This window comes from Typopeltis vanoorti, chromosome 6 (assembly GCF_054136105.1).
Source record: "Typopeltis vanoorti isolate ZY-2024b chromosome 6, IOZ_Tvanoo_1.0, whole genome shotgun sequence".
Taxonomy (NCBI): domain Eukaryota; kingdom Metazoa; phylum Arthropoda; class Arachnida; order Uropygi; family Thelyphonidae; genus Typopeltis; species Typopeltis vanoorti.
This window is the reverse complement of record NC_143554.1, coordinates 65,836,127-65,857,365: the sequence shown is the minus strand read 5'-3', so window position 1 is coordinate 65,857,365 and position 21,239 is coordinate 65,836,127. Positions and strand designations below refer to the sequence as shown.

The 21,239-nt window shown below is 34.0% G+C and overlaps 1 protein-coding gene across 1 annotated transcript in view; it reads left to right on the top strand.

Moving 5' to 3' along the window:
- The window catches only part of Nipped-A (Transcription-associated protein Nipped-A), a 936,100-nt gene that overhangs the window by 661,408 nt on the left and 253,453 nt on the right, over nucleotides 1-21,239 (top strand). The window contains exon 45 of the mRNA XM_090393977.1: nucleotides 15,176-15,569. Within this exon, the coding sequence (XP_090250103.1) occupies nucleotides 15,176-15,569 (394 nt within the window). The remainder of the gene's footprint in view (nucleotides 1-15,175; nucleotides 15,570-21,239) is intronic.

The following is a 21,239-nucleotide window of genomic DNA, read 5'->3' as shown; positions in this document are numbered from 1 at the left end:
CAATATTCCCTCCCCACTCTTCAGCTAACTATAAGATTCACTTCGTCTTTGCTCGCATATAAATATTATCCCTTTTAACCTCTGCCCTTGAGAACCTTTTTTTTATTTCCACTTCTCTAGTTTATACTCTTGCTTCCTTTCACTTCAATATTCCCTCCCCACTCTCCTGTTACTTTTTATTTTATTTTATTTTTTTTTATTATTATTCTTCTCCCAGTTCACGCTCTGTTCCACTCGCGCTTGTTTACTTCATGCGTTTCCATGACATAAACGTAAACATTTTCATTAATGTTACATAAGGCTATACCACTACATTGAGTTAATAAAAACACAATAAATAGAATATTAGAGCTACTTAATCAACTCTTTCATTTCGTATACAGATAACTATAATAATATTCACGTTACAATATATACATAAGATATAATAAATTATACACATATTATTGTTTAATAAATTAATAGCTGATTAAGTTCAGAATAAATACTTAAATAATAATTCTTAAATAAGGAGTAATAAATAACTTTTATACAAGTCATGATTAATATATAATAAACAATGTTAAATGTGAATAAAAAAAACAAAATACACAACATAGTTTCATTCACAGTTTAACAATAGATACTTTGACAGCACAAATCAGAGAGAGCACACCTTGTAGTATGTTATACGCAGACAATACTGTACTGTGCGCGGAAACAAGAGAGGAAGTGGAACAAAAGCTGATGAGATGGAACAGAGTATTAGAAGAAAAAGGACTGAGAATTAGCAGAAGAAAAACTGAATATCTGGTGTGTGTGGTCAAAATGTTGACACCGAACATATTGTGCTGAATGCAGGTCATCAAAAAAGTAGATAAATTCAAATACCTGGGTTCAGTAGTGGAGATAGTAAAGGTGAAGTGGAAATGGAAGTCAATAACAGAATTCAAGCAGGATGGAAGAATTGGAAAGAAATGTCAGGAATTTTGTGTGATAGAAAAGTTCCAGTGAAATTGAAAGGAAAAACACTAATATACAGAAAGTAGTTTTGTATATTAGTGTTTTCTGTATAGTATAGTATATTAGTGTTTTTCTGTATATACAGACCAATATAGTTATATATTAGTGCTACAGAAATGAGGATGCTTCAATAGCTGTGTGGAGTAACAAGGAAAGATCAGGTGAGGAATGAACACATCAGAAGTACTGTAAAAGTGACTGTAATTACAAACAAAATACAATAAGTGCTATTAAGATGGTATGAACGTGTAATGAGGCGAAATGAAAAATATGATGGACGAAATATCATGATGATGGAAATACAAGGAGGAGGAAGACCAAAGAAGAGGTGAAAAGATAATGTAGAAGTAGATCTGAAGAAAAACCTGGACAGATGCAGTCTACAATAGAAACCAGTGGAGAAGACTCATTAGAAACAGCGACCACCATATAGAAATGGAGCAACTGAAGAAGTTAATAATATGGTTTAGCTCAGGTCACAATCTGTGTGAAAGGGGAGCTAAACAGTATCTACCTATTTGCTTCATGTTTTCCATTTAGTCTTTTTCCTAAACATTTTACTCTTTAGGGTCTTCTTAGGAATAGTTATTTTCCATTCAAAAAACTTCTCTTGTCCACTGCAACTTTTGGACTTGATTGCTAGATATTACAGGTTGGTTTATAGAATTAGTATAACTGTGATCCTCCATAGATCATTTTCATTCACTGGGAAAGTTATTATTATTAATTATATTATTATTATGATGATTCAGGCCTCAATGCAGTCAAGAGTCCAATCGTGGGAGGTCCTTCCTAGAAAACACTCTACCAGGCAATGCAGAGAAACCACTTCTCACCCTATTGCTCACTGCTTCCTTCATAACTTCCAGGGATGGCCTCTTGTCCTCTCTCCTTTCCCATGCTCCACCAAGCAAAATAACTCCCCGGTGTCAACCCTGTAACTACCTCTCAACAGTTTAAAAGTCTCAATCATATCACCTCTTCTTTTTCTATATACCAAACTCTGCAGTACAGTCTGTATCCCCCTTCAAATCCTTGGGACCAAATTTGAGAACAATAATCTGTGTGGTCTGATCAGGGCTTTATACAATGGAATCGCAACTGTTTTTTTATCTCTGCAGGTCAGCGTCCTTCTCAGTATTGCAGCAATCCTCTGGATTACCTTCACTATCTTTGCGATATGTTCCCTGAATTTCAAGTTTCTATCAATCATCAACCCCCCCCCCCCCCAGATCTCTTATCTCCCTTACTTCCTCCTGTACAGCTCTTCCAACAGAGTATGCTGCCTCCTATCGATGTATCCCAAACTTAAAGACTTCACATTTTGTTGCATTAAACCAACACCCCCATTCATTTGCTCACCTGTCCAGTTTATTCAAATCCTCTTGCATGGCTGTCACATCTGCACTATTACTAATTACCCTTCCTAGCTTCACATCATCTGCAAACAACTGAATATCCTCCTGCAATCCACTGACAATGTCATTGATATAAAGATTAAACAATACAGCTCCCAGTACTGAGCCCTGTGGGACGCCCACTTGTAACCTTCTGCCTCCTTGATATTGCCTCACCATACACAACTCTCTGATACCTATCAGATAGCCAATCCTGAATCCAGTTGTGACTAACCTGACATCTAAGCCCATGTGCTGCAGCTTAAATAACAGCTTATCATGTGGCTCCCTGTCAAATGCCTTTGCAAAATCGAAAAAAAATGCAATATATGCCTTTCCATCATCAACCACTATTATCACGTTATTATAAAAGGCAATGTATGGAAGATTACAACAGGTCATTCCTGAAATAAGAAATTAAAAATGCTTTGCAGAAATAACATCCAGCTGTTGTTAGATCAAATAAGATCCATTATGAGATGATTAAACATGTTTCACACATATTTCACCATCTACCATGATGTTACTGCTCAAACTATTGAACGGAAATTTTTTTTGTGTGATATGCTGTACATCTAGCAAATGGCAATTATTACTACTTTTCATAAGTTAGGAAGATTCAAAAATTCCAACCAGATGTTATTCAATGAGAGAAACAACTCGTTTTTTTCCCAAAACATGAGAGCATCAGCATACAACACTGCTTTGAGATCTGAAATACTGAAAATAGCTTGGTCTCTTTTTATCAAGAACTTGTTATACCTGAATGTTCAAGTCCAAATAGGAACTGATTGCCTGGCCCTATATTCAAGAGGAGGAGTCCTGGAAGGTTCATTTTCAAGCATCACACTTTTTTAGGATTAGGATTCACCTGATAACTGAACAACTTCCTTCAACTGTAAGTAATATCCTCTCTGCAGATGACAACTATTTTCTGTCATTTATGCAATATGAGGATTGTAGAAAGACTGCTATTGCAGTCTGTCGACCATCTTTCAAAATGGGTATTTTCACAAGACTGATTGTGTGCATTTTTTCAACAAATATAGTATTACTCTGATCAGAACTAATGACTAGGAGAAACAATTCCTGTTGCAATAGAAACCAAATTCTTGGGCTAATATCTGACCAATTTTCTACACCACTAGTACACTGTTTTCGCTGGATTTTATCCACCATTACGTACTAAGAATTGAACTGGAGTATTTCAGGTCTCACCAATTCCTAGTTTTTACGTCAAAACAAATGAACTCTGCTGTCACTTTGATATCGATAACTGCTTCTGTTATATATGACCAGCGCTGTACTTATGCACAAGCACAAGAGGCTCTAACTGGGGTGTCCCCAAAAAAATTATGCCAAATTGAGGATATCCCAAACTATGAGATTTAAAATAGAAGAATTAAAAGTATAAATAATTAAAATTTAACATAAAAAATTATTATTTTCTGTTAAATTTCCTATATCACTATAATATATATAAATTAAAGATACCAAGAAATTATATTCTTGGTTTCATCCTTTATCCAAGTGTAAGCAAACAAAGTTTGCACATGAAATAACTTCATGGCATGGCAACTTGTATATAGAGGCTAATGACTTCACATAAGTTGCCTTAGTATTGCTTAATGCAAAGTACATATCCTTACACACATGCATAAGGCTATGCATTATGGGAAGGGCCATTACCCAGACCAGTTTCGACCTTATTGAGGTGAAAAAGTAAAGGGTTACTCATCACAGGCCTAGAGTAGTTAGTATAGAGGTGCAAGAGAGCCTGATAGTATTAGGAGAAAAAAAGACAGGTAGATAGCATGAGAGAAGAAAAGGCCTCAGCGCTTTTATATCATCATATAGCCAAATGCCATCAGTTTTCCTTTTTCATCATCATCATCAAATTCCTGCCATGTACCCTCAAGGGGTGTATAGGATATGATAGTACTGCATGAAAAATTTACATCATTACTAACTTCCTATCTACAATTTTCCTCCAAATCAAGACTCCAACATTATCAGATCTTATATTTCTGTCATCTAAGGCACTTTGTACCTTATCAATCCGCCTATATCTTGGTCTTCCTCTGGGTCGTTTTCCTGCAATCCTGGGAGAACACTTGTTTTGCTAATCATTCCTTGCTCATTCTGTTTAAGTGACCATACCACCTGAGATCAGCTTTGCTAACGCATTCCTGGATGCTGACAAAGTTAAGTTCTTTCCTAATATCCTCGTTTTTAACATGATATTGCCATTGATGCCATCTGTTCACACCTCTAATCTTTCTCAGGACTCTCATATCTGCAGTCTCTAGTCTTTGTCAAGTGTTTTACTTTTGACCTAGCTCTCAGATCCATAAGTTAAAACTGGTTGGAACACTAAATTAACTGTATACACTGTCTTGTATACAGTTAATTTAGTGTTCCAACTAATTTCTCTCTTATTCCATATGAATTTATTCAATTCAGTTCCTACCATAACAGCTTTGTTGATTCTGTTGTCTATTTCCATATTTAATTTACCATCTTCATTAAAATTCATGCCTAAGTAGGTGAAGTGTTTTATTTGTTCCACAGGTTCTTCATTCTCAACACAGTTGACATTTTCAATGATTCTGCCTATTTTCATTGTCTTTGCCTTTTACAACAGTTATTCAATTTAGTCAGGGAATCTTGCAAACTTGTAGTGGATTTATTGAGAAGTATAACATCGTCCGCATAAAGCAAAGAAATGACATTAACATCTCCAATTCTGATAACATATTTAATACCACTTTCCTTCATAATGTGATCCATATAGATAATGAATAACAGAGGGGATAATGTACATTCTTGTCTCACACCAGATTTAACATTAAACCATCTTCCTGTACTTCCTTCAATTCTAACTGCTGACTTGCAACTCAAATAAATACTAAGTATTGCTTGATATAATGCCCCATTGACATCATATAACTGTAGCGTATTGAATAGCTTCTTTCTTGGCACCTTGCCGTATGCCTTTTCCAGATCGACAAAACTTAAATACAGATCTTTGTTATATTCCCATGCTTTCTCAACTATTTGTCATAAAGTGAAGATCTGATCCAGGCAGCCTCTATTTGGCCTGAATCCAGCTTGTTCTTCACCAAGCTTTTCTTCTACAATTCTTCTCAACCGTTTCTTAAGTATACTTGCATAGATCTTACCAGGAACACTCAGTAAGGAAATACCTCTGTAATTCTCACATTCAATTTTATTTATTTATTGTTTTATTTCCCTTTTTATATATGGGTACTATGAGAGCTCTACTCCAATCATTGGGAATTCGTCCCTCTGTCCAAGCTTTCTGAACTATGCGGTGCAGCCACTGTAAGATTCTTATACCACCATACTTCAGCATTTCTGGTCAAATATCAACTACTCCTGCTGCCTTTCCACATTTCAAGCCTTTGATGGCTTTTTCTACTTCAAGTATGGATATGTATTCCTGACTGCATGCCAGGTCAGTTTTTTTACCACTGTGCTGTCATCACTGCTTGTTTCATTTAACAGTTTTTCAAAGTAATTACTCCATACTTCAAGGATATCTTTTTCTCCCATTTTCATGTCACCTTTATCATCTCTATCTCCTTTTACAGCACTCTTTCCCCCCCTTCCTAAGCTTCTTCACCAACCTCCAGAATATTTTGCCACCTTCTTGATATTTATTTTCTATGTTCCTGCCAAAGTCCTCCTATTACTTTTGTTTAGTTAGTTTTACACAGCGTTTAGCATTCTTACATTTGTCTCTGTATTCTCTAAGAGCACAAGCTGACTTATTTGCCGGGAACTTTTGATATGCTTTCTTCTTTTCCTTCACTGCTTGTTTAACTTCCTGTGTTGTCCACCAGGGAGTTCTGATTTTTTTATCCTTGCAGACAACCTCACTACATGCCTCTCTGGCAGAATCAATCAATGTTTTCTTCAGTTTTGCCACTGAATCTCCAAGGTTTGATTCCTGTTCTCAAATTCTTTCATTTTTTCTTCAATAATCTTTGTGTATTTTAGTCTACAGTTCACATCTGAGAGCTGCTCAACTTTTATTCGCTTCAAAACTTTCTTACATGTTGTTCTTTTCAATATGAAATTCAATTTTATCCTGCTCAAGACTAAATAGTGATCACTTCCAATTTCAAATCCTCTGTAGACTCTGGTGTCTTGCACCAGGGAGAAAACATCACTATCAACAATAACATAGTCAATGAAACTTTTCTTATTCCTTGCCTCGTCTCTCCATGTGAATTTTTGCACATTTTTATGTTGGAACATGGTGTTAGTAATAACCAGTCCATGTCCTGAGCAGAAATCCAACAGATATTTGCCATTATTATTAGCTTTGCTCTTTTCTCCAAATTTTCCCAAAATATTTTTTTGTATGTCTCACAATCATTTCCTACTCTGCTATTTAGATCCCCAACAAGGACCAACTTTTCCTTTTTCATTGTGTCAGTTGCTTTTTCTAAAGCTTCAAAAAATTCCTCCACTTCTACCTTAGTAGAATCTTCTGTGGGACCATAGGCACAAATAACTCTCTTTGTCCAGTTCCCCATTCTCATATTTGCCCACATTACTCTACTTGAGACTGCCTGCCATTGAAGAAGATTAGCCTCGTGTTTTGTGTTGAATACTATGGCTACTCCTTCTTTTCATTGATTGTCATTGCCTGAATATAACATTTTGTATTTATTGCTCAGAAAGATCTCACCAGTTTTTGTCTTTTTTTGTTTCAGTCACTCCTATTATGTCGATCTGGTACTTATCTAATTCCTCAGCTAGCTTCATTTCTTTACCATTCAGGCTTCTTATGTTGATACTACCAATCTTTAACTTTGGTGATGTTGAGTTGGGGTTTGTTTTCAGATTTGTTCCAGTAGCTGACTATTCGCTGTTCGCCCTGGTTCCCTTGCAAAAACAACGGGGAGGCCTTGTTTAACCGGGCGACGCATGAAATATTTTTATTTTTTTAAAGGGACATTTACATAAGTTTGGAAAGCACTGCCTTAAGGGTCCCAAACTATGTTAAATTTCCTATATCAATATATATATATATAGTAATATTGGAAATTATATTATTTTCCACTTTAAGCAAGTGATTGATCAGTTAAGCGATTCTAAATGTCATGCGAAATTTTTCGTCGCCAATCTGCAGCAAGCGGAAAAGCTGGAGGTCATTAAGAGACATGAAAGTGGCACTAGAAATACAATGATTGTGCAAGACCTGAGATACTAGTCTACAGTTTTGGACTATATTAAATGAGAGCAAAGAATAAGAAAATGGTGCTACTGCTTCTTTATGCATGCAGATCACCCGAAATAGAAGCCATTTAATGATTGAGATGGAGCATCTTCTATCACTCTGGATTGAGGATTATAACCAAAAATGAATATCTCTTAGTGCAAGCAAAAGCTCTCCATATTTTTACCTCATTGTAAGAGACAAAATTTCAAGAGGAATGTGAAAGCTTTACTGGAGTTTAGGATGATTTGACCGTTCTAAAAATTGAACTAGATTACGTAACGTAAGAATAACTGGGGAATCTGCTAGTGCAGATAAAGATTCTGCAGCCAAGTTTCCTGAAGAATTGCGAAGCATAATCAGGAGGGTGATTATGACGATCGTCAAATATTCAGTGCCGATGAAATTGGTCTCTTTTGCAAGCATATGCTAATAAAAACTTTCCTAGCTAAAACTGAAGCATCTCAAACAGGATACAAAATATCTAAAGATCGTCTTACACTTTTATTATGAAGCTATGCAGAAGGTGACTTTAAACTCAAGCCTATGTTAATTTATCATGTTCGAAATCCAAGATCTAACATTATTGAAGAAATCAGCACAATTGGAAAAGAACTTTGATTTAATGAACCGGATAATGAAGATGCGAGAAACTTGCTCGATTCCCATTCAGAACAGTTAAACAAGAATGATCTCCTTCAACTAGAAGAATAGCATTTGTATGTAAAAGAAGAAGATAAGGAGTGTGAACAAGAAGAGAATGTTACAACTAAGAATCTAACTGCAAAAGAACTTGAGCTAGTTTTCGATCACACTGAGTATGCTAATGAAATTTTGTTTGATGCTGATCCTGATATGGGATGAAGCTCTGAAGTCCGCCAAATTCTTGGTAAAGTGATCGCCGGCTGTCGCAAATTGCATGACAAGATGAAGTCGAGCACGATTCAAACATCTTGACTTAATTTTTTTTTTTTTGTAAAAAAATTAGCTCAGTCAATTGTTTAGACATTAAATAAAAATTTAAGCAATTGATTTTTATTAACTTTGATGATTTTATCCTCTAATATAACCTATACTGTAATTTTTTTTCCAAATTAACGCTAACTGATGGATGAATTATAATTATTCTTATTGTTTATTGTATTCACTTAACATGACTTTGATTAGCATGCATCAATGGATGAATTACTTGATCATTATAGTAACAATATTGTGTTATACGCAACTTCTCGCTTGCAATTTACATGGAGCGCACACTCCAGGAGATTGATAGATGATTAGCAGCTGGCAGAGAGAGAGCAGTTTCAGTATCGGTATCGGAGTAATGAGGAAAACAAGAAAGAGCTAATGGAAATTTAAGAACACAGACAAGAGAAATTATGTTCTTAGGAAGTTTTAAAGTTTTATGTGACAGTCGGAAGAATATTAATAGAATATTCTGAAAGGTTAGAATATTCTATTAAATCCTCTAGTTTAAAGACTCGCAGGTCTATGGCCTGTGAGTCTTTAAACTAGAGGAGTTGTGACTGTCAACAAGCATTTAGTAAATAAAAAAAGATATTGCAGTCGATGTTCTAATAAAATGTTTGAGGAAACGCTGATTGAAAAGTTTCATCTGTCTTAAGGATGCCGGATCTATTTGTTATTTCTACTGGAAAAGGCAATGGAATTAGCTCAACTTGGATATGTTGTTTATGAAATAATAGAAGAAACTTTCTTTCTCCAGCACAAAAATTAGTAAATTGTGTATCAGATTGAACTGCAAGGGGTAAACATATTTATACTTCAGTGTGACAGGAGTAATAATATCATTTGCTATAATAAGGGAGAAACAAAAAGGATCCTATTAGACCTTAACAAGGACATTCTGTTACAACAGAACTGATTATTTTTTGCAGTGCCCACCACCTGTCAGCAATGGGAAGAGAATTTTGATTTTTATAATTAATGATTTAAAATACCATTTGTGGAATGTTAGAAATAAACATGGATTTGAAAACCAGCAATATGACATCCAAATGCTTTATAATATTGTATTGTGGAAATTTTACTGTTCAGTCAGATGACATTTTTATTTAGAAAGAAACATTCTAGGAGATCAGATTTTTGACTAGGTGGTATAGACCACCCCATTGTGCAATATTCACCAGGGGGAACATAAAATTCTGTCTGTCTTTGCTGTGAGAGGTTTTTTAAATAGTTCCATCCTCTTAATTCAACATGATCTTATAGCAGGGATGACTGGAGAGCAATCTGAGAAGGCCAATTCAAGGCTAAACACCTGACTATCAGTCATCTTTGCATTTTAGTTTCAATTGGTTTTTGATTGTTCATTTATATGAAATATGTGAAAAAGGAAAAACTGATAGCTTTGGCTATATGCTAATATAAAAGAGCTGAGGCCTTTTCACTATCTCTCATACTATTTGTCTTTTCTTTCTCCTAATACTATCAAGCGTATGACGACCCTTTGCTTTTTTCATCTCAACAAAGGTGTTAAAACTGGTCTTGGTAGTGGCCTTTCCCATAATGCATAGCATTATACATGTCTATAAGGATATGTGCTTTGCATTATGTAATACTAAGGAAATTAGTGTGACATCATTAACCTCTACATAAGAGTTGCCTTGTCATGAAGTTCTTCATGCCCAAACTTTGTTTGTTTACACTTGGATAAAGGACGAAACCAAGAATATAATTTCTTGACATCTTTAATTTTAATATAACCAAGTGAAAAACTTCAAAATTATTTATTTAAATCCTGCATCAGGATAAAATGTGAAATTTATTACTTTTATTTATTGAAAATGATTTTGTGAATAATTTGAATTTATGATGATATTACTGATATATTTGTATAAGAGAAGTCTATGGAAAACGTGTAGTGTGTGTTTACTTAGCACTAACTTAACATTTGTGTTTGATATGTATTGTCTTTACTTAGCATAATTTTTTTTAATAAATGTAGTAAAGATTTCTTCATTCATTTTGTAAGGGGGCCCCCTGGAGCACGCTCGCACCTCAGGTCCTGAAAATGGAAGTGCAATCCTGTATGTGACTAAAATAAAATTCGTGCAAGAATGTCCCATGTGGCCAATTATTTTTTGTCGATAGTCGGAGAAATTGTACAGTATTCATCTGATCACCACACATCCGTTTTGATTGCATATAAAAGCATCCTTTGAAGCTCAAGATATCAGAGTAGACCACATTGCCAGACTCTGTGGCATTAATGCATACCACCGTGCAGCTTATTTTTTATACAGATTAGCCAAATATTTCATCTCTCCCACTTTCTAGCAGCTCTTTCAAGCTCAAAGAACAGATTTTGTGCCTGTCTACACAAACAGTTCAAAATCAGAGGCTCAAGTGGGATCTGCAACTGTTTTCCCAGAACAGTATAATATCTGCTCAGATCCAACTAGAATGTAACTACTTTACTGCCGAGCATCATGCCATAAAGCTTGCACTAAACCACATAAAGTTTAATTACTACTGATGATGCATTATCTGTACAGACTCATGAAATTCTCTACAGGCAACAATAAGTCTTGAACCAATAACATACAGTGCTCTTTTGCATGCAACATCTGGTTTCTTATTTATGGAGGCTATCTCTGGACAAGTTTTCATATTGGATCTCAAGCAATATTGTGATTTAAGGAAAATGAGGAAGCTGCAGATACTGCAGCTAAGTCAGCAAATTTGTCAAGATACCATCTGGCTGCTTCGTACACTGATTACATGCAGATTATAATGCAAAACGTTTATCTCAGTGGTAAGTATTATGGAATAGAGGGACTAGCAGCAAGTTCTACCAGATTATTGGAAATTAAATTATGGCTGCTATGCAATGCAAGGACTAAAAAAAGGAAATTGTTTTCCACACTACTGAAGGGTGATGACATGCTTATATGCAGGTTCTGTGGTTCGACTTTATCCATAATGTATATCCTAATTGACTGTCCTCACATACATCAACAAGTGCAGTTGTTGTTATAGTGATTTTAGTCATCTGTGTAAGCCCTATGCGATCAGACAGATTTTATCTAACTCTTCGGGTATTCATTTGTTCCTAAATTTCTACAAACATAACTTTTATAGTAGTATATAGAACTTACACAGAATGTATATAGATTTGAGTTATTTATTTTTTATACCCGGTTTTGTACACACCATTTTTATAGCTGTTTGTATACAGCTTTTACACTTGTTTATGCACTTCATTAACTGCTAGTTTTTCTTTATATAAGATGTGCTATTTATTTAAGTGTTTGCTACCTATTACCTTGTATACTGCTTTCTTGTTTGTATTGATACAATATGATCTTTTACCAGTAATCTCCAAATAAACCATACCAAACCATATTCCACTCTAAAAACAAACAGCTGTAGTATAATGACACTGGACACCTGAGGAGTGAGGAAAAAGTTGTCTAGATCATAATTAGGCAATATTTTTCTTTAATTTTCCTTCACTTTGCTTTATTTATTTATTCATTCACTCTGTGAATCCCTCTTCCACTTGTTTCACTCTAATAGCATGATCAATATACATGGTGATCCATAAGTCACAAAGGGTTTTAAAATATTAATAACTTTTTTTTTTTCAGGTATTGTATTCTAAGGAACATTTGGAAAATTCATCATGGGAAGTTTCACAACCCAGCAATGAACCAAAACTTGCAATTTTTAGGCACTCCTAAGGCACATTTTCAGCAAGCAAAGAATTTCACAAAGATCGGCAATTAATTTGCCACTACAGTCTCCGGATCTGACAGCTCCTGACTTCTTCCTATGTGAACAAGTCTCAGACAATCTAACAGCTGAAAGAAAACATTTGTGCAGAAATTTGAGTGCTGCAGCCAGAAACATTAACAGCTGTCATGGTTTGCTATAGAAAGGGCCCATCTTTGAAGCTGATAATGGAAGGCATTTTGCATGATCTGGTTTTTCATAACTAATACAAAAAAAATCTCCAGGCTCTGTATTTCATTATAACAAAAAGAAGAATAAAAATAATTAATAAATTAAAAAGTTATTAAATGTTTAAACCCCTTCATGACTTATGAGCCCCCTGTATTATAATAGTATCATAACAAACTTGTCATACCAGCTAGCAGTATTGCATTGTGATGATGTATGGGGAATGTTTTTTCTTGGATTACATAGATACATGTAATATCAGTGGAGTGATATTTGAATGCCACAGCCTGTGTACACATTGTTGCTAACCAGATATATCTCTTTTCTGCAGCAGTTACTTCCATCAGAATAATGCACTAATTGTTGAGGCATAGATCAGTGGGTGGAGGTGATCCTTCATTAGCCTGCCCAGTCACTGGATCCCAATCTAGTAGAATATCTGTGGCATGAAATAGAATAAGTTGTTTGCAACAAGGAATCACCATAGTTCACTCTGAGGCAATCACATAATGCAACCTAAGTTTGCATGGATCAGAATTCTTATGGGGTACTTTTGTTCCATAGAGGAAACTTGTTCTCAGGGTTAAAGGAGGCTGCCAATGAATGCCCAGTATTGCATTTGCACTAAAAGAACTTTCCTTGCTAGGTTTATGCCATGTATTGACGTTGCCTCGATCTTGGACATATGCATTATTCATGGCATTAAGTGTTGAATGATGTGAACAAGAAGTTGTTGCGTTTAAGACTGAAAATAGTAGTAAAATTGCATACTTTTTCTGGTTTTGTCACTTCTCGTAATTTTTCACAGCATTCATCCTCACTGAAATGACCACATAATACCCTGCCTCTCCTCTCTATCCAATGTATGTACTAAACATAACAAGAAGACTTACTGTCAGTAAAACCAATCAAATCTCTTTCAGTAAGGAAATACTGACTTGTTCTAAATGTATGAACATTATGACTAACTGTTTGGTGGAAACATTCAAATTCCATTTGTTTCTCTCCAGATATTCTTTCATGGTTATGCTTGAAACTATTTTGGTTTCAAGAAATATGGCAAGAACAGGATATGAAATATTTGACTAAATTATTCGATTGCTCTTAGCTTCAGAACTTATTTTGAAGAATATAATTGACCTAATCTTTTTGAACAGGTGGAGATTAATCAAGTCTATTCAGCTCAAGATCATTGGACACTCCAATTTGAAATTATAGAGGAATATGCGTACACATATGCATCCTGCTTTGAATGAGAATGAATGTATATGTTGATGATTATTTGTTTGCTTTAAATTAACTGACTCTAATTTTCCCTATGGAGGGTTTCTTGGTAAATACAGTCTCTCTCTATATATACATATATTGCTCCCTCCCAAAAGAGAAATGTTAGTGGAATAATTAACAGAAGATAATATTAACTCTCCACTTTATTTTCATATGTTATTTTCAACATAATCTTCCTCCCTTTCATTTTCTCCACTTATAAGTTTTTCAAAACTGCTGTGATAAAACTCTTCAAGGCTGATTTCAGAACCTTTTTTTTCACTGTTTTGAACCTGTTCATTATTTTTAAATTGGATACCTCAGATGTGTTCTTTAATTTAGGAAATAACCAGGAGTTTGATGGAACCAGTTCAGGTGTGCAGCCAGAATTGGTTCCATTTGACTTCTGGCTTATGTGCAGCATCACATAGCCATGTTGCAAAAACAATGATTTACATATTGGGTCAACTTTCTCAAGATTGTCACATTGCTTTGTGGATTTATTGTCATCCAGTTCATATTGTCATGATTAATGATACCTTTGCTCTCCCAAAAGACAGGAAGTCTGCACTTTCTGACAGAAGATTGAATGCAGTTTTGTAGCCCTTGGTGATGTAGAATTGTGGTAGACTAGATTTTCATTTCAAGGTCATAGTGATGAATCCAACTTTCATTCTCAGTCATAATTTTTTGAAGAAATGAATTGATAACATTGAATCAATCAGAAACAAACTCTCAGTCTTGTTTATTTCATTTCATTAATCAATTGATATAGCACCCAGTGTGCATATGTCAACTCAATTCAACCTTTAGTTGACTTGGGCTAATTTAGTGTTCTATTTTGCCAAAAATTGCCAATTTTTTTCTGATTAACTGTTCAGCTTTCTGCATAAGAAAATCATTAGTTACTATTTTGGCTGCCCACTTCATGAATCATGATTAATATATGAACTCCATCATTATTGATTTTTGTTCTTTGTGCCCAATCACACAGAGTACTCATGTTAACTTTTAACACATTATTTTGTTTCTTCATCACTACTATAGTTTAGTATGCAGTGGTGTATATGACTTACCTGTTGTGTATGTGGTAATATGAAAAATACAGCCTTGATTATGCACTATTATATACTAAACAGCAATGTAGTGATGAAGGAACAAAATAAGGATAGATGCATTTAAAGGCCACATGCAAAGATTACTTACAGAATGTTCATTCTTTCCATGACAAATAAAATGCTGTTTCAAAATTGGTATCATGATAAATTTAAAAAATATAAAATTAAAATTGTTTTTTTTTGTTTCAACTTTTTTTTTTTTAAACATTTTGTAGAGATGAGACGCTGAAGGGTACAGAGCTTACATCAAAATTAGAGCCAGCTTTTATGGCAGGACTCCGCTGTGTACAACCACACATCCGATCCAAATTCTTTGAAGTTTTTGATGAAAGTATGCGACACCGCTTGAATGAAAGACTTATGTATATAACATGTTCTCAAAACTGGGAAACAATGGGGCCACACTTTTGGACAAAGCAGTGTATTGAGTTGTTACTAGTTACTGCTGTCAATGGCACAACAATTCAAAGTTCTTCCACCACTTCTTTGTTGCCTTCTGTTACATCTATAATAAATCAAGCAGATTCACAAGAGAAAGCCAACTTTGCCATGATTGCAGCTGTAAAAGAAGAACCAATGGATGTGGAATCTGTAGAAAATAAAGAAGATGTAAGTATTTAATAAGTTTTCTTAGAAATAAAAAAAAAAAAAAAAAAAGCAAACAAAATCTATACATTCAAGCAGCTCTCATTATACCAAACTGTTATACTGAACCCACTTGCTGTCAAAACTACCAAAAAGCAAAAAGTTGTAACCAGAGCCTTACAACACCTGTAGTGAGAGTTAATGTTATTTGCTTTGCATGAAAAATAGATGTGATCTATCAACAAATTTTGGCAACAAAAACATATATACACAATATTACATTTTCTGTTAAATTGTTTCACAATACTTTTGTGTATGCACACACACACATGATTTCTTGTCACTTGTAATCCTAGAACAAAATTAAAAATCTTTTAATCCTACAACAAAAAATTATGTAAAGATTATGCTTAGTTATATGACTTAACATTTGTTGTTAGTTGAAACTTTTATCTTTGAATGGTACCTGGTAAGCCAATTGTAGTATTTGGTAAATTATTTCAGTTATCAAATTTATGAATGGCTACCATTATGGTTAAGTTTTCAGTTTTACACTTGACTATTATCATCACTTTGGACACCTTTTTATAAGTTGATGAATACATTATTATTATTATTCCTTCCAGGTGGCTAACTAAAAATAATATGCTGACCTCTAAGAGTCACACAACTTGGTAAAGTCTGCTTGTTTGAGCAAAGGCATAGTATGAATTCTTGTCAGATGAGAGGAGGGGAGAGAGAGAGATAGCAATTTCATAATTCATATTACTTTCTCTTTTTTAAGTTTATAAAAACGTAATTAGAACAAAAAATGGCGAATTTTTTTTTTTAGAAAAGTGGCAAGTTGCAAAAACTTGGTAGTAATTTTGAGTAGTTTTTTACACTGCATATAATGTTTATGGAACGTGAAAAACATCTTTTTTTTTTTAATTAAGTACAGGTATACAACGGTTCTTGTTTTTTAAACCTCTATTTGAAATTAAAATAATAAATTCAGATATTTGAGAAAAACTGGATAATTTGTTTTGCTTGTAACTTTTAGTTAGTAATTTTGATGACAATGTTCTTTATATACATGGGGGTTTGGAAAGTTCTGGTAAACACCTAGAACAAAAATTAATTAATTTTACATCTTCTTATATATCCTAAAAGAAAAAGAGCAAATTATTACAATTTGATGAAACATGGAGGTTAAAGAGCTTTAAGATATGTTCTTTCTTGTGGTTATATCAGTTGCTTTAATATCGTTTTTTTTCTAGATGTTTATTAGTACTTTCCAGATCCCCCTTGTATAGTAGTCAGCAATAAAAAGTATTCATTTTTAAAGAATCAGAATATTTTACCTATTTATCTGAAAGTGATATGGGGCTAAATATTATTAGTATATATGAAGGAAACAACTTCAAAAATTTTTTTTTTTTGTTTCCTTTCTCTCCCTCCTCCTCCTGGCTTGCATTGCTGACTTCTGGACACGTGCCAGAGAAAACTTTGGAGAAACCTGTGCTATTGTACTCTTGAAATTTCCAAGGCAAATTATAATTATACTTTCCATGAAATTATATTCTTCTTTAATCCTTTACCCAAAAGCAACATTTGTTGCTGAACTATATTTCAATCACAAAGTTTTCTTACATTTGTGTAAAGGATGAAATAAGAATATAATTTATGCACGTATAATTTACTTTATAACTAAGTGAACAGACGTCCTACATTTCCAAGATATATATGATGGACTTCTCATTACTGAACATTATTTCATAATGTTCAGTAATGAGAAGTTCTGTGTATGGATTGTCAAATCCATAACTTTTTTCTCAAATTTTTTTAACAGATTCACATGCTTCATTTTTTTTCAAAAGTTCAAAAAGCTGTGGTCATTAAAACTCAATTTTAGAATAAATATCATTCAGATGTTTTGAAATCTCAAAACATACATTTTTCTTTGTATTCTGTGAGTGCACTATCTTTGCTGAAGGTGCCATGTGCTACATATTATCATGGAATGTTTTTTTCTGTGGGCACATTTGTAACTTTTTAATGTCTATTTTCAAACAACTTAGCAGTAAAATTTCCTCCCATAGCTTGTCAACTTTTAAGCAACTTTCTGCATGCTTTGCAAGTCTTAACTAATGATAATGTCCTTCACACTTGACCATAATACATATGTTTGTGCTGCATGATAGCAATCTCTTGGCTGTGAGTATCATGAATAACAGCTAGCCATAAGATGTTATATTGATACTTCTTTGCAACTTTGTACTACCCATGTGATGCATCTTGTTATATCGCATGAGAACAGATGAAAAACTAAAGGTCTTTTTCTTTGTTTCTGACTGATTTAAAACGAAATCATATCTCTAACTAATAAATAAATATGCAATTTGTATGAAATGTTTGTATGTAAAAAAAAAAAGCATAGCATGCACAAACAAATTTCCGTTTATTGCTTTTCTTATGGCATGACATCTTGTGGGTTCAGTGCTTTATTTAAGTATATACTTGGTGCTAATAGCTGATTGTCACAAAATTGTACTTATTTCATCTGAAAAAAAAAAAAAAAAAAAAAAAAAAAAAAAAAAAAAAAACCCTTTGTCTCTGAAAATCATTGCCAAGTTGATACAAGGTATCAAATGGAAAGTGATCACACGTTTTCAGAGACACTTGTGTCATAAAAAATATACTTTTAACACACAAACACAGGAAACAATAATAATAGTTCATTTACAAATATTTCTGCTTGAAACTAATAAGTCATCCTCAGTGTTGGAATGGTTGATCAAGTAGAATGCCAACAATGGGTTATTTCAAGAGATCTTAGCGTCATGTGAACATGTAATATGATTTCATCAAGTTACATGTATGATACTTAAAAAAATAATAAAAATAAAAAAATAAACTATTAATAAACTCTCAACCTGGCTACCTACCTCTAAGGACAGACTCTTACCCTCCCAAGTGTGTACCAAGTTCCACATGAGTTTAATCTTCTTTATTTTGGACAGATTGGTCAGTCATTCTGTGGAAAAATTAATGCAGGAGCATCAGTCTTACATCACTTATAAAAAAAAATCTGTGAAGTTGGGATTGGCACAGCATAGTATGGATACTGAACATAGAATCTTTTGGTCATGAACATCAGAGATGTAGCTTTAAGCATGAACATTTATTTAAGGAAAGTGTAGAACTCGAATTAAAACAATTGTATGACTTTACCAAGTGAATGGGAGAGGTTCGATTCTCCTTAGTCTTTTGAAGTATCCCATTTGTATCTTTATGTAGTCACATCATGTGTTCATGTGACACTAATATCTTTTGAAATAATCCATTGTTAGCATTTTACCTTGTTCAACCATTCCAGCACTGAGGATGGCTTGTTAGTTTCAAGCTGAAATATTTATAAATAAAATATCTATTGCTATTGCTTGTGTTTACATGTTAGAGTGTATAGCAGGTGATCATTTAGTTTCAAGCAGGATAAAAAAAAAAAACATGTAATTGAAAAATAAGCAAAATATGTAAACACAAGCAATAGCATGCATACCGTGTTTGAATAAAAACTTTAGTTTAATATAACTAAAATCTACATTCGACGTTTCGACCTTTATGTCTAGGTAATCTCCTGGAGTATACAACTATACACAGAAAACAAGCTACACTACAATCAAACTGGTTTGTTAACGATACTGACCAACCGCTGCAACAATTGTTGGCCTGACCTCTAGTGAAAAAAAAAAAAATTATACATCAACGCTAGAGTCCTATTATTAGTGTTATCTGTTGGTTGTAGAAATACATTGAACATAATAACAACAAGTATCTATCTATATACATATATTAACATCATGATTATACTTGTACATTCCAGCCAGTTGGTATGGAATGGTTTCTAATATTAGCCGAAGATTGGCTAGAGTCCTGACTTATGCTGGATCTTATATATTAGGTAGGCTGAATGTGTGCCATCCAGATCCTTGGAATTTTCATGCCATCTTTGTTGTTGATATTTGGGTGGTTTATCAGGATTTCGCAAGCTTCCTTAATTTCCTTTCACCAGGTTTTTGTGTGGTGTAAAGAGCGGGTACTTTTCCAGTTGATTTGGTATAAGGTGTTGAGCGTGTGGTCCTAGAGGCCTGCTTCACCATAATGGTTATATTTAATGTGTCTATTGTGTTCTTTCTTGCGTATAGGGATTGTGCACCCTGTTTCGCTAGTGCACGGTAAGTTACAGGTGCAGCGGATGCAATAGACTCCAGATGTGCTAATGGGAGGAGAGGATCCTTAGAGGAGTTGAATATGGTTTTAAGTTTAGTGGGTGGTTTAAAGGTGTGAAGATCGGCTAGTATTTCTAATACTAGCCAATCTTCAGCTAGTATTAGAACCATTCCATACCAATTGGCTGGAATGTACAAGTATAATCATGATGTTAATATATGTATATAGATAGATACTTGTTGTTACGCCCAATGTATTTCTGCAACCAACAGATAACACTAATAATAGGACTCTAGCGTTGATGTATAATTTTTTTTTTTTTTTTTTTCTTTCACCAGAGGTCAGGCCAACAATTGTTGCAGCGGTTGGTCAGTATCTTTAATAAACCAGTTTGATTGTAGTGTAGCTTGTTTTCTGTGCATAGTTATATGATCCAGAAGATGACCTTGGCATACAGGTATAAACGTCGAATGTAGATTTTAGGTATATTAAACTAAAGTTTTTATTCAAACACGGTAGTTGTCTCCATAATTTTCAAAAATGCATTCGGATCACTGTGTAAGCTTAAAAGAAAGGAACAAGCAATAGCAATTGATACTTTATTTATAAATATTTCAGCTTGAAACTAAATAAGCCATCCTCAGTGCAGGAATGGTTGAACAAGGCAGAATGCTAACAGTGGATTATTAAATGGATTTGAGTCAACGATTCACCTCTGGAAGCTGCTGCTGCTGCAAGTTTTAAAGAATCAAGTAGCAGCTTCTGGAGGTGAATTGTTGACTCATATATATAAATATCATTAACAATTACCTGATATGCATTCTCAAGAAATATATAGAATACTATGACAGTACTACATGATTAATTTTGTTTTCAGTATTATCAACCTCCTTTCATAAATCTTCCTCCGGATTAATCCGTCACTTTTCAGCACTCCAATATTACCTTCTGACTCCATCAGTCTATTTAGATCTTGATCTTCCTCTGGGACATTTTTTCTTGCTATCTTGGTATCAAACACCTTGTTTTGATAATTTTTCCTCTCTGATTCTGTTTATATGGCCATCATAATCAAATTCCTGATATTGTATCCTAGTGGAATTACAGAATAATTATGAAAGTACTATATGAAAAAGTTACACTATTACTAACTTCCGATCAATAATTTTCCTCTAAATTAATCTGTGAAGACTACAATATTATCATATCTTATATTTCCATTTTTAAGGCACTTTTTACTGTATCAGTCCATTTATATCTTAGTTTTCCTCTGGGTCTTTTTCATGCCAAACTGACAAAGAACACTTATCTTGCTAATCTTTCCTCTCCCATTCTGTTTAAGTGACCATACCACCTGAGATTAGCTCTGCTAACACATTCCTGAATGCTAACATTTGCAAGTTCTTTCCTAATATCCTCATTTTTAATGTGATACTGCCAATGATGCCATCTGTTCACTCCACTCATCTTTCTCAGAACTCT